Source organism: Rhamphochromis longiceps, linkage group LG6 (assembly GCF_057381845.1).
Source record: "Rhamphochromis longiceps isolate RC_006_pf linkage group LG6, R_longiceps_female_GT1.1, whole genome shotgun sequence".
Lineage (NCBI taxonomy): Eukaryota > Metazoa > Chordata > Actinopteri > Cichliformes > Cichlidae > Rhamphochromis > Rhamphochromis longiceps.
This window is the reverse complement of record NC_140562.1, coordinates 31,408,647-31,423,935: the sequence shown is the minus strand read 5'-3', so window position 1 is coordinate 31,423,935 and position 15,289 is coordinate 31,408,647. Positions and strand designations below refer to the sequence as shown.

Sequence of the window (15,289 nt, the reverse complement as noted above, 5' to 3'; positions counted from 1 at the left end):
GCATACATGCAGGCTGAAAGACAACTGGGCTGTAGTGACAATCTTTCTGCATATACAATGCAACTATTGTGCACTGCAGTATCTCTGGCAGCCTCACATTTTGTTTCTGCAATGTGAGTATGACCCCAAAATACACAACTACAACCATGAAGAACAAGCTTGAGTGGCTAACAGAAGTCTCCAACAGATGTTATGCATCCTTTGAGCAATGATGTAAAAAACAAACTAACTAAAGCACGCAGTCTGAGACTGCGAAGAGACATACAATCAATGGAGGAAGCCTTACTCCACAAAAACAGTTCTCCAAGATGCTGAGAACAACGCATCTGCTATAAAAGTACCATGAAAAATTTGTAGAAACAACACCTACTGTATAAGAGAAGTAGTGCTGTAAAGCTAAAGGTTACTTACACCTGATTTCATTTGGTTTTTTTCTCTTTAGTGCACAATGTATGGAGTTAATCTATAAAAAATGAATGATCCTCATTTTACTCTTAGTGTATACAATATGAGATGTTTATGAGCTTATTAAGTGTATTGTACAGGTGTAAACATGTATGTATGTACCTACGAGAATATGCTTGGATACATTATATCTACTGATAATTCTAACAGTATTACATGTTATTTTATTATTATAAAAACTAGGCCTCCAAATAATTACTCGTCTTCTTCCATGGAGTCATTAGCGGTTACCACTACACACAGAATTCACTAAAACAGAGTTACACTGACTGACTGCCATCTGTGTGGGTAAATTGTTGTCTGTACCTTCCACATGCTGGCTTCTTTCCCATACACTACAGCCATGTTGTTGACTTTGTTCTGTTGGATGCTCCTCTTCTCCGTCTCATTCAGCTCCTCCGAAACAAAGCCCATGAATGAGTTGTCTGGTGTGTGAGCTGAATGTATTTGTGTGTGTGAGTATGTGTGAGCAGCACAGAAAGGTAGGATATTAGTAGATGGAGAGAAAACAAAAGACAAAGAGAAAAAGAGAGATAGGAAGAAAGTTAGTGAGTAAGTAAGTGAACGAGACAGGAAAAAGTACTTTTGAAGGGTTTAGTCAGCATGTGTATGGACTCTCTAAGCATTATTAATAGCGATTGTCATAAAGCCAGCTGCTGTTAATGGTAATTGTCTGAGCTGTTTAGTATGGGAATATATGTAATATCTTTTAAGTACTCGCTGTGAGTTCAGGTATTTCTGATGATCACAACCACCCACGTTCAATCCACGGTTCCAAAGCTACGAGCTCTTATAAAATCATTTTTTTTAGCACAGCACATTTTTATGCACTGAAGAACTTTAATAATTGGCCAGTAATGCTGCTCTCTCACAAGCGTTGCTAGAGGTTGAATCTGTCATTATAGCTTTGGACAGTGTGAAACGTGGTCGTCCACAGTGGCCCACATATTGATGATATAATGACAATGATCTTACAGCCGAGTGCCAGCTGTAGCTAAACAGGTACGACACTGCAGAGAGTTGAACTGTGGAAGCAGAACAGAGCTGATTCTCAGTGTTTCAGTCAGAAAGTGACGAGACAGGCGGCAAGGAGAGCTTTGAAAAAGCAGATCAGACATATTGTGTAGCATATAAGAGAACCGGAAAAACTGGAGATAACGCTCCGAAACAACTTGAAGGGATGCTAGAAGCTGCTGTTGCTGAAAATAGCCGTGTTAAACACACTGCTCCAAATTAAAATGAACGAGCAGTCAGACCTGTCAGAAAAGTGAAAACACTGAAATGGAGTCATTTTATTATATTTAGAATGAATGTCAACTAATGACAGGCCTTTGAATGTGTGTCTGTGCATGTATGCATGCAAGCTGGAGGTACAAAAACACCAATTCTCAAGCTGATGGTGTATTCTACATATGATATAAAAGTTAACAATAATAATAATAATAATAATATAGTACATACGGAACATAGTCATGTACTGCCTTGCATTGAGGTTCCAGTAGCCCCAGTTGGTCCGGTAGCCATGCAGAGTTGCATACTCCTCGTGATTATAAGCAGGCTCCGTGCCAAAGGTGTCAATCACTCGAATATGACACCTGCAAAGAAAATGACAGACTCAGTTCATGTGTAATCCTGTACTACATTATTAAAAAAAACCCCACAAAAAATAATTAAAATGTCAGTATATTTTACTTCAAATGGTCCATGAGTTGTTGGCGGCTGTTAAAATGTGCCTCTTTGTCATTTCAAGTCAGTAAATTTCTGAATTTGCTTTAACCATTATTTAATTTGTAACATAACGTTTTCTAATGTGAAGCAGGATAGCAGGAGGATTTCTTGTCTGATCTTGGTGACGTCTAATAAGAGTGCGCTCTGGATCATTTGTAGTATCCAAACTGAAGTTTGTTGGTGAATACGTCACAAGTCATTCTGGTTTTCCATCTTTGACAAAAGTCTTACTGGCACTAGCTGACAGCCATAGATGAGCAATCAAAAGTTTACACACGAAATCACCTGGATTGCCTAGCTAAAGCTACTTTCGGCTGCACGCTTGCCACAAGGGGTCAGCAGAGCATGTTTGATTTAGTAGTTTTTACACCAGATGCCCTTTGTGATGCAACCCAAAAGGGGATTTGCATCTCCAGCTGGAATCAAACCAGCAAGTCACTTCACTTCACTTTCACTTGCCAAGTAAATGTGGTAACAGTTACACCACTGGAGGCACTAATTGCAGCGTCTAACTAAAAAAATATAAAATGTATTAACCCAATTCTAAAGGGTTCTATAAACCATACTTCATGTTCAATACATGTACAATTATATATTTAAATGCATTTGTGCAGCAGGTCATTCAGGTGGAATGCCACATTAGAGTACAAAGCCATCAGGTTTCTCAAAAGTGAAAGGAGAAAAACAAGAAGCTGCCACTGGAGAAGCAGATAAATAACCAAAATAACATAAGCAACCAGCAGTGTGGCAAGTTTGACATAAAAATGACAAAAAAACAATTTTTAGAGGTCGGAGGTGCGATGAGCTGCTGATAGAGTTTCCAGGTGGATGCTTCGTGGCAAAGCAGTGAAGCATAACTGAGGTTCATAACAGAATCATTCACCACAGACAGACGCAGACGCAGAGCTCACTGTGCCCTTGTTTGTGACTGTGTTAAATCTGGCCAGTATGTGGACTCAGGGGGGATTAGAGAGAGCTAAAGGAGCAGAGTCCACTTCCTCAGCTCTGAGTCTTTCCTGGCAGATAACCGCGTGTCTGAGTGTGTAAAAGAGACAGATATGGGGTAATAAAAACATTCTGCATCTGGAGAGCAATTAGAAGGCAAATATTACATCAGTTAAAAAAAAAAAAGCTAAACTATTTCCAGACACGTGACTCTTCTTGTAGCCGTACACATGTAATGATTTTCAGATGCCAGCATTTGTGCATTACGATTTTATTTCAGCTTTTGTTCAGCTTTATGATCTTATTTGCTTTTCAGAAACTGCAACAAGTTTGTGTTTGCAGTAAAACCCAGCCTGCCAGCTCCTTTCATTTGGCCATTGCCTTTCACATCTTAGCAGCCCCTTGACAGGCAGATGCTCTCCGACGCAGCAGTGAAGCAAACCATTCACGTTTTATGTTAGAGGTTAGGTTTTTTTTTTCCACTTAAGCTGTTTACAGTGCAGAAATTGGTTTCTCTGGCTCTCCCATGATGGGTATGTGTTGAACATTGGTGTAAATAGTGTGTTAAAAAACCACTTATTTGCTGTCTGGAAAGCCTTCACCATAGCCTGATAGCTTTTGAACACCAACTGGATAAAATCTCACGTTTTCTACATTCGTTTAGATTATTGCCTCATTTTGCAAAGAAATTCAGCTATTGTTAACAAATTTTTTTGTGCAATGCACTTACATAAATGTGTTAAACAAATAAGTTAGAAATGCAGGCTTTAAAGCTTAGAATCTGACTTCCTGCAACTGTGTTTTGGTAGAATACCTAGATGTCTCTTTCGCTTTTTTCTTTCCTTTTTTTTGCATTTACACAATTTTTGAAGCTTCAGTATTGACAGCATGAAAAATATTCCCCTCTGGGCATTTTATTCTTTTTACAGACAAGGTGACACCCCAATCGTGTTTGACAATTCTCAGATATTTCTGCCAGCTCCTGCAGCATCCAAGAAGCCAACCAATAAAGTGACAAAGTAACCTGGAGAGTAACGTATCAGCGAGAAAACAAATAAATAAACAAGAAACGACAAGCAGCGGCACGTTGTTCATTCAAAGTTCTGAGGATGAAATTTTGCAGAAACTGTTGTGCTTCTATTTGTAAGTATATCCGAAAGCTGATAATGAATTATTAATAACGAATGTTACTTTCACTCGTCTCTACCCAGTCTTCTTGCATCCCTCACTCCAACCTGTGGCATCACATATCGACCACTCTGAAATGGTGAAAATGTTTCTGCCACCAGATAAGAGGTCCCAAAGGGAGGGGAAAAAGTGGAAGAAGAGGGGATAAGCGTAGGAGTAGCTGAGCTGAATATCTATTGGGAGATCAGAGCACCGGGCTAATCTGGGTTAAACGGTTGCTCAGCGAGACTCGCCAGTCATCTGGGGTGAGGCGAATATGGCAGCATGGTTCACTGTCACCTGCAGTCTTGTGATGTAAATGTGATGTGGGATTATAAGAAACTGGGCATCAGTGGACAACACCACCAACATTTAATAATGAATAGTGCAAGCATTAATTCAAGAGCAACACGTTCTACTGAGTGACTCATTTTTATGTTTGAAATATGGATATACTCAAACCCATAATAATCTGAATTAAATCACCAGACTAATGCGAAACAATAGTAATTAGGAAAACAACATATTCTCCGAGTTGCTCCGAAAATATGTTGCTGTGTCGCAGATGTAATGAGCTACCTCAAGATGCTCTGTCTTTTTTTTTAAATTTTTTAAAATAAAACGATGACTACATCTGTGCTTTGTTTGTGTAATCACAGTGCCATTTTCCCTGCTAAAGCTTAGACCTCACATGCTGCTCACCACATGCCTCCTGCTCATGCAAGGTGTAATAGTGAAAAAGCATCAGACTGCAACGGGGGCTCTCCACAGCTCTGTGAATGCAACTAGTTGTTAGAAGTCAGCTGTTACCCAAGATGAACTACTCATTGCAAAGTACCTAAGAAACCGTTTCTGTGTCCTGTGTAACCCTGCGATAATCATTCTCCTTCTTGTGTTCGGTTGCACTTCTTAGGTTAAGATTGGGCTCAGTTACACTCGTCCACAGATTTTTCAAACAGAGAAGGAGAGATTTGTTACCCAGCTGGCGACCAGCACACAGTTGGTCACTCACTGACCAACCTCAGTACACCAACAATCAACAGTGAGAAATACAAACTACAAAATATTGCTTAAATGCATCTCTCTAAAACCAGTGAACTGCAGAGTTATTCACTAATTCCACCCATTTACCGCAATCAACCCAGAAGCCTCTGCCCACTTTCTCCATCCCAGTCGTTTCCTTTGTTTGTTGAGCTGTCGAGATAAAATCTTAATAAAACAGAATGACGTGTCTAAAACACAACTTATTGATTTTAGATATAATTGCTATGTTTTTTTCTTGTTCTGATTACAACAATTCTGAAATTTGATGAAATCTTTGAACAGTCATTTACTTGGTTAATCTACTACACTTTTCAGACAAAAAATCACAACTGTTGACTTCATCTACAGTATTATGTATGTATGCATTCGGCACAAATACTGCCCACCCCTATTATAACTGAAACTACAGCACTGACAGTTGCCCATCACTGCCTTTTAAGGAGATTTGTATAAATGAATAGTGATAGAAATTTTCTTGCACCTCAGCAAAGATAGTAATCCTACTGATTATGTGCTACCTAATTGCTCTTTCTGCCTGTATTAGCATTAACAAAAGGGCTCTCTAAAAAGTGCAGGGATTTTAGCAATACCTCCTCATCGACATGCTAACTGCACTGTATAACACGCACACGCACACATACTGGTGGTTTCCTTCAGTTTTAGCAACAATACTTTGTTATTTGTGTTTTGTTGCAGGCCTCGCCCTTGATATCTGCTCCGATCTTGCTCCGTCAAAGCAGTGAATTCATCATGCAGAGGAAATCAATGATGCTGGTCCTATTATCAGATGAGATGGTTTGGATATTACCTTTATCAACTTTCACCATCTTTAACGGCACATGTGCACTGATATACCCTCGAATGTGCGCGAGTTCGCACACAGGAGTACGCGTGACTCCAAACAGCACGCCAGACTGGACAGCACCGTCTTGTTCGGGCATAATTAATGACTGTGGATGTTGGTGGGAACATATAACAAAAGTAATTAAAGGGAGTTGAAGGGTCCCAAAGCACAGAGCACTTGATTAATGATTCCTTTCAGTGCAAGAGACTCAACTAGACCAGACAAGGTGAGAGAGATAGAACGAGATAGAGAGTGGGAGAGAGCGAGAGCGGGGCGGAGAGATCAGGACGGAGTTAGGAAAGGGGGTGGGAGGTAGGTGTTATTGACCTATCCTGCACCTCTGGGGACTGCTGGGTTAATATTAAGCATGAAGCACTGATCCACTAAGCTCAGCTCTCTGGCTTTACAGCAGTATTAATTAATGGCATATGCTAGATATCATTTACCTGAATGCAAATGTGATTGCATTCTTGGGAGCTGTGTGTTAATATGGATCCACGTGGGACTTAATATCCTCTGTTCACTCCTCTTCATACATTTTAAATCACTAAAGTGTATCCTTTCGTGAAAGTGAAGATAGACGTTCCTGCTTCTGTGCCTGTATTGCTGGAACATTCGGATAATTCTTTCACCGCAGCCTCCTGGGCACACAAAAGACTGTCTCCTACAAACACTAAAAGCCACATCCTGTTAGTGGAGGCAGAAATCAAGACTCCACACAGTAATGACGAAGTGAAGAACTGCTGACCTCAGCAAGCAATTAGGTGCTGACTGTCTGTCGGGTGGAAATGCGGGGTTTTGTGTGTACGAGACAACTCACGAGAAGGGAGACAAATGGTGAGAGAGCGGGAGAGACGAAAAAAGGTTGTGTGCAGGGAAAATGGCTCCCCGGCCCACCACTAATCCATTTCTCTCACCCATAATTGGATTTTAAAAATACATGGAGCGGCCCTTTATATGTGGTGCCAGGTTGACTGCAGGTAACTTCTACTCCTCCGTTTTGTGGTATCTTTCTCTCTCCGTTCCGTGCTCCATCTGCGCACCATCGCTGTTTTATCTCGTCCTTACTCTCGTCTCCTACTGTTTCACTTTCAGTTGGCCTCCTACTCACACATGCCCTCTCCATCTTTTATCTTTCTTTGCTGCTTCTTTATGCTGGAAGCCAAAACAAGGAAAGCAAAATGTCAATTGCCGTTATCACATGCAGGGGTCAGACAAATGCCAGTTTAGTGGACCAGAAAAAATGATAGTGGGACAGAGGGTAGTGACTGCAAGCTGTTTTTAAGGAGCTGGAGAGGACAAGGCAAAAGTTAGACTTTCAGTCTTGCTTGTTTCTGAGGCAACAACATGAAAGTCCTCTGAAGATAATGTGGCTTCATATTGCTGTGCTCTGCAGGAATGTGTAGCTAAGTTTCTTTTCTTCTTCTTCTTTTGTTTTTTTTTTTCAAATGCACTGTGGTACTTTAAATTCCTGTTTTGGGTATTTCTTTATGTTTTGTTGCCACGGTCTCATAACTGTCATGGCCTAGTTTTCCAAGTTGTTGAATGTTTGTAACAATGCCAAAAGCCATTAGCACAATTCTTTAACAGCTCAAAAATAACCCCTCTTCCTCTCTCTTCTTCTTTTCATGTTTAATCACCTCTTAACCACTCAGCGAGTCTCTGAGTGCATTCAAACAGTAATAATAAGCTGCTGAAACAGGCTTTGACTGGAAATCGGTGCTCGGATGAACAGATTTTTATGTTTCTGTGGGGTAATTAGTACACGTATGCCAATGACAAGCTTTCAATTTTACATGCACCTCTACTACTGTACTACATGTGCTTTTCATTATTGCTGATGTGCAGGGTAATGGAGCATGACAGGTGATGCTGGTGCCGGCTTGTGAGTATGCATGTTGTGCATTCGACTGCACAGCAACATACAAACTCTAATGTGTTTGACATTTTGTGCACTTTGAGCCTGTTCTACCTGGAAGGGGATGCGTGATTACAGGGACAGCAAGCGTGTTTTAAGTGTGTATGTGGGTGTTAGTGTGCATCCCTGTGTATCTGCAACTGTGTGATTTTAACAGGCCAAATGACTTACAGTAAGACATGTATACCTTATTACCAGCAATGATTAATCTATAAACACAGCCATTAAACTCACAGACAGGCACGCACACACTCCACTACACACAGATAAAGCAACACATATATAAAACAACGAAAAGCGAAGATACTCAATCTCAAAGGCACAACGCACACACACACACACACACAACAATGCAGATTGACTAACTTGTGTTTCTTGAGTGAGAGCCCCATGTGTTGCTTCATCTGCTGCAGGCCATGGTAGTCTGTGTAGATGAGGTCAAAGGGCAATGGACCAGTGAGTGGGCAACTGCCTCTGCCTGGGGGCACGCCGAGGAACCTGCAACACAAACACAAAATACTCACTTTATACAAGCAGAAAAAATGACAGACAGCCAAGACATGAGATTTACACTAAAAAACTTCCCCAAGAGCGCAGGGGTTGAACTTAAGCTTGGATTCATGCATTCATTATTAACTCACACAAAACCATTTCACTTTGCTTTTGTTATACAATAAAAAGTGTAAGGCGAAGATAGTTTTAAAATGGACAAAAGCTGGGTGACTACAATGATGACTGCAGAACCATGTCTATGCTTGTCCGGGAAAGACATTCTCTTATCAGAGTTCACAATCTAATTCCCCGGAGTAACGCAAAAACAAATCTTCGATGAAAGCTGAATTTAAAGGTGTGTTTATTGATCAGATAGTACATTACAGGTGATGCTGGGTTCAATCAAAATTATGCAAGTGGGCACTGGGATGTTTTTTGTTTTTTTGGCAAAGCATAATTCAAAACAAATAGGATGAAAAGCTGAATCTGTAATGACCTGGCTGAACTGTCCACAGAAGCACCATCAGCAATAACAACAGATGGTCAATGGTGATGATGTGTTGAGATTGTGTTGAGAATGCCAGGTTATGCTATACAATAAGCACTTATGTGTGCATGAACAATGATTGCTGTGGTGAAATCCAAACGTCAGCATGTCTGTCTGTTGATACATACACTCCTACTAGTTCCAAAAAGTCTATTTTAATTACAAGACGACCTTCAAGGCACAAGCACAGGCACACGCAAGAGCACACACAGCACAAACCAAAAGAGAAAAGATGTTTTTTTGCTGTTCACTGTAGTGTGACTTGTTTTCCATCCTTGTTTGACTCTGTTTCAACTCATTGATTGACTTAGAACCTCTCTGCTACTGTGCCAACAGACCTACTATTGGATATTTGACCTGTGAATGGTCTGCTTGCTCTAACTTAGGTCTTACTTCTGTGACAGATGAGGCCGAAGGCTAATGGAGGCTGTAATACAATTTGTACCCCCAGTGAATTTCATCTTGCTGTGCTAGTTTTACATCGGAGTCTCTCTGGCTACAGTACTTATCCAAAGGGTAATTTTATACTGTTGCAAAGCATGGCTTTCAGGAGCTTTGCTGGCAGCTGCTAACTAAAATCAGAGGAGGGTGAAAACATACAGATAAAGAAGCTTGATGCAGTGACTGAATTAAAAGACAGTAAAGCAGAGAATGCAGCATGTGGCTGTTTCATACAGTATTGGAAAGGGTTGGAAGTGTTTAGTCTTTCATTTTGCAAATGAGAATCACATTATTCATCCATCCATTGATTCATCCACTGCTTACTGGGGTCTGATTCACAGGGGCAGCAGTCTAAGTGGGGCTTGGGGGACTTACAGAAGGATAGAGGTGGGGTAGGGAGATATTTAAAAGTCAAATAATGTCGAAAAGAAGTTCATATAAAAAAAAGAGAAATATTTAAATTCTTGTAACTGAAATTCAGTTTCTTTTAGAAGAATAGACCTCACCACTGAAAAGTGATGGTAATAACACCATAATAACCACAACGTAACAATATATGGCGACTTCCTTACAAAGCCACCGTGTTCTGGGTTCCATCATATGTTCAGCAATTGTATTACTCATGCACATGAGCAATACAACTGGGGTGCCTGGCACTTATCAATCCCAAAATATTTATCAATAAAGAGCAAACCTCTTTCCAAAGGATATCCTAAAACGTCAATGGGCTTTTTATTCACATTTCCAATATGTGAATAAAGAGCCAATAAGCCTGTTCATCTGTTAATCGGGCAGATAAAAGCTGAAGTGGCACCATTCTGCAGTATTTTGATCTAGGAAATCATAATTTTCAGGTATTCTGCGCCAGAACACCACCTGAATGTAACCATATTCAGCACAGGTGTGCGGATGTTAACTTGAAAGGAATGAAGGCCGGTGGTGCTGGCGCTGCTTACATTGGCCATATTCTGCAAATTAATTTCACACTGTGTGCATACAGTGTCATGCGATGTTATGATTTGATGATCAAAGAATGTGATTAAAGTTTTCAAAATGGTCTTCAATGAACAATGTTTAACTCTGATCTATTTAACTAGGATTCGTTGTGTTTTTTTCCCCTCCTGTTTAATTGAGTACCAAAATATTCAATAGTCATTTTCTTTTCTTTTTTTTTCCACCATTGTTTTTGCTGTTGTTGAACTTGTCCACTTCTGGTTATTACCTCCACCAGGGAGATTACATTTTTGGTATCATTTGTGTGTGCATGCACGCTTTATAGGGGGTGTAGGGTGGGGGTCATGTTTACCATCCATTAAGATTTGACTTGCATCCACAAAGATCTTCAGGGTCAATTTAATGATTAATGGTTGAATACAATCAAAAAAGCCTCATAACCCATAAACTATAATTCTTAAGTGTGCTTTGAATTGTCAACATATGCAAAGTACTGTATAAAGATTTCTATGATCTCTTGATCTGAAGGTCAAAGTAATAATAACTGTATACTGAGCTATTTTCAAACTATGTTTCTTACTTCCATTGTTTGCATTGACACCATAAAGGTATATAGGGAATGAAACATGCAGACTCTAAATATCACACTACTCTTTACCACTGACCTCTTCTTTAAGGTCAAACAAGGTCAAACTTTCAAAAACTGTATTTTAAAATTACCACTTACTTTGGTTTAACAGCTTACATCCATTTATTACATTATATATATTATAATATATGTGAGAAAGTGCACAATGAGGGAGGTGAGAAAGGGTGTACATTACCGTAGTAACACAACTGAAATTCATATGAATACAATTCAAGCAAAAGGAAAGAGACAGAAAATAAGGTGACGTGGGGTTGGGTGGGGCAGTGGGGGGTGGATTGTAATCCACCAGCTGAGAAAACAGCAGTATGGTAGAATACAATCAGCTCCTCGGCTCCTCATTTCCCAGCAGCCTGTTTCTTTTATTCTTTCCCTCTAATCCCTCTCCTTTGGCAGCTGTTCAACCATAGCATATTGGCCAAGAGAGAAAATGATTTAGCTGTTCTTGAAATGGTATTTTTTAAATATATCTTTTGTTAGGAAACACTGAAGGACATTTCCACTGGTGATACCACAATGAATACCTGACCGAACGGTTGGTATATTTTTCTGAAACTCAGATGAACCAGATGTCCGTTACATTTGCCCTTTCAGCACCGCTATCAACGCCATAAACTGTATGGTGCAACTCAATATCACTCAAGTACATGTGAATGTACTGCTTTTTTATGGAGCAACAGTGTTTAATACAGAGAACGTGAGGCTTGTGACAAAAATATTCAGGGGTGAAATAGCAATACACGTTGGGCCATTAGTTCAGTAAACTAAAATACCACAGCGCGTTGTTGTATGTGTAGTTGTTCTAAACTAAATGCTGTGCATTGTAGTTTAGTGTTGAATTTTTTCAAATTTAATACTAAACCACAATGCATCATTCAGATTCTTATAACTGTGGTGATTCTTCCTCAGGCTGAGATTGAGGAGATGTATTCATGATATAAAGTGCTCACACAGGGATCACAACTCCTGCTCCTTTACACGTACACTACTCAGAGGTCAAGCATATGCATTGTCTGGACCTTCACACACATCAGGATGCCCAAAGGGAATTCAGTTATTAAAGACACATTTTTTTTAAAAGAAAGACCAGCAAGTTACTGCAAATGTAATTAAACAACTAGTCCAACTATTCGTACTTAACTTCTCTCTTACACTGGACTATAGTGTTAAAGCTGTAAAATTGCATGCACACACATGGGAGCCTCCACACACACAGCCGCACACATAGAGGATGGCAGCGATCCCAGACACTATTCCAGTGCCATACAGGGCTTCACTGGAGTCCAATTACCCAGGGTCCTCTTGTCTCCTGGCTGGCATCAAGTCAACAAGCTCTTTGAATGAAGATATATACACACACACAAACACATGCGCACACACACATGCACTGAAATGACTGTGAGAGGATATTTAACTAAGAACGTTTCCATAGTAATATCTGTTTGTGACTCTGTACAGTTTTTTTATATTAATAAAATAAAATAAAGGCATCCTAATGAAAAATTGTCTGGCATTGTCAAAGCAATTGAAAAAATGGAAATACATCTGCACTGAAGGGATTCTTACGTCAGGGGAGCTCAGAGGGTCTATCGTCTCCTGTGAAGATCTACCTGTGATGAAGCTTTTTTTATACCTCCAAATAAACGTTTTCATCAAAGCTGAGTGACTCTGGCAAGTTACTGTTGACACTTATTATGCACTGGTCTATACTTTCTTTTTTCTAAAACTGTGATGTCCAAAGTAATGGCAGAACATTATAACTGAAAACAATCTCCTCCTGAATACGCTCATGAATGTTTACTGTAAATTAAATTGTAAGTACACAACCTTATATTTCTGTACACATGTTTTAGCAATTTTTATGCTTGTGTGTGTGTATTACTAGTTATGTTTTCCTGTGTATGGGGTTATATACTGTAGTTACTTCATTCAGTACCAAACGCCTGTATTGATTTCCTAAGGAGCATTTTGGTAGGGTGTTATTAGAGCACAAAAAGCACACAATGAGCAATAACACACAGTGTATTGCTTGTGAAGAGCTGAAATCTTTGCCAATAGGTCTATTACTGCATTCTGTACTGTATGTGTTTGTGTGTCTTTGTAAGGAGATGCAGTCTGCCAATCCTACTCAATGGTTTGTGGTAACTGCAGAAACTGCCACAAAGCTTATTGTCTGTCTTTCTGTTCAGTTCTGTGAACAGCATGTGTAAGTGCGTGTCGGTACTGAACGCTGAGCTATAGTCAGGTTTCGATCCCAGTGTAGTGTTGCAAAAGAAGGCTGTAAGATGATGCGACAAGATGACAATAATTAAAAAGTCAGGCAGTCAAATGTTTAATTCTTCATGGAGCTGCAATGAACACAAGGTAGAAAAAACTGAAATATTTTTCATTCGATAATCTACGTTGATTTGTACAGAGCCCCTCTGATGACATGGTCCAAAAAATAAATAAATTGTGGCCACAAAATACTACTTCGTGGGCACGAAATGGGTATAACGTGTGCACTAAATACTTATTTGTGGCCACAAAATACTACTTCGAGGGCATGAAATAGGTATAAGGTACGCACGAAATGCTAATTTGTGGGCACGAAACACTTGACCGATAACCGTGATCCTTCCCAGGCCCTTGCAGTTGGTTGACAATAAAATCTATCCCGGCGTCCAGGTCGTACTTACGTCTGTAAAGCAACTGGGCTCCCAATATCCTGTTTAAATGTCTCTCCATAATAATGGTTCCTTTCAGTGCCAGGCTTTTCAAAATGCATCTGTAGCTCATTCCCAGCCTAAAATTGTCAGGGATCTGGGTCTGAGGGACCTAGACCTATTATTGTGTATTGTTTACTTCACTGTAAATAAACGCACTGCATTAATCGCACAGAGTTCCGCATGTTGTATAGGTTTAGCCTACTCTTATGCTTATGTCTCTACACAGCTGTCCAATGTATCAATATGATGTGCGCACGTCATCTATTTCGTTGCCACAAATGCGTAATTCGTTGCCACGTTATACCCAATTCGTGCCCACAAATGAGCATTTCGTGCCCACAAATAAGTATTTCGTGGGCACGTTATACTATTTCGAGGGCAGGAAGTAGCATTTTGTCGCCACAATTTATTTATTTTTTGGAGGATGTCATCAGAGGGACTCCGTAGATTTGTCTTATAGTTCAAATTAAAAAAATCTTGGTGTTATATTTTTGCAGACCCATTTGTTTTTTCCTCCCATGATCTTTAATTTCTTGCACAGATTGAAAGCTTCAGTGCAAGTTTAAAGAAGATACACGTTTAATTGCTATATCTGATTCGACTGAACATTGCTGCATTTTCCTTTAATTCATACACCAACTTTTCCACCTCAGCCAAGCATAAAAATATGTTTGCAATATTTAATTTAATTTGTCTTATTAAAACCACACAAAGGTGTTTGATAAAACTCATTTCATGAGGCAAAGATTCATCTCAGTTTGCAAACGGATGTGTGCCTGATTGGATGCATGTACACAGTTTGTAGAAATGCATTTGTCTATGATTTCAGTGACATTTAATTTTTGTGTCTGTGTATCTGTGTGTTTCTGTGTCTGTGTATCTGTATGAATGACACAGAAGTTCAAGGGCATCCCAGTCAGTGCTGACAGCTGATGTCATCTACACTGTCCTGGCTGACAAAGGGTTGGAGAGGGTCAGCAGCGAGATGGGAATGTTAGCAGCTCAAACTGCGAAAAACACTACACACTGTGCATGTGCGTGTGTTTACCATCAAGAAAAAGAAAAAAAGGAAAGAAAAACCGACTGATGGTTGTATTGTTTGGCATTTTGTCCAAATGTACAATGGCTAGTCCACAGTGTACTGCTAAATGCAGGCTATTACCATAAGGCTCAAAGTTATATGTTATACATTTTCTTTAGTTTCTTACGTGAAATCTGCTCTGGCAGCTGTAAGAGACCCTTGTGTCAAAGCCGTTTATCATGATTAAGCTGTGATCTGTGCACACAACTCAAATGAAAACTCATACGGTGAACTGCTCACACATTTATAACTGTGACTGACTATAAACAATTTCAGAGGTGGGCCATGAAAAAATAAAGAGGTGGGAAA

General features: G+C 39.8%; 1 protein-coding gene across 1 annotated transcript in view; it reads right to left on the bottom strand.

Moving 5' to 3' along the window:
- The window catches only part of LOC146668325 (alpha-1,6-mannosylglycoprotein 6-beta-N-acetylglucosaminyltransferase B-like), a 128,209-nt gene that overhangs the window by 15,561 nt on the left and 97,359 nt on the right, over nt 1-15,289 (bottom strand). Inside the window, exons 9-11 of the mRNA XM_085410219.1 lie at nt 8,478-8,609; nt 1,927-2,060; nt 772-902 (exon numbers count right to left, since the gene is read on the bottom strand). Coding sequence (XP_085266345.1) covers nt 772-902; nt 1,927-2,060; nt 8,478-8,609 — 397 coding nt within the window. The remainder of the gene's footprint in view (nt 1-771; nt 903-1,926; nt 2,061-8,477; nt 8,610-15,289) is intronic.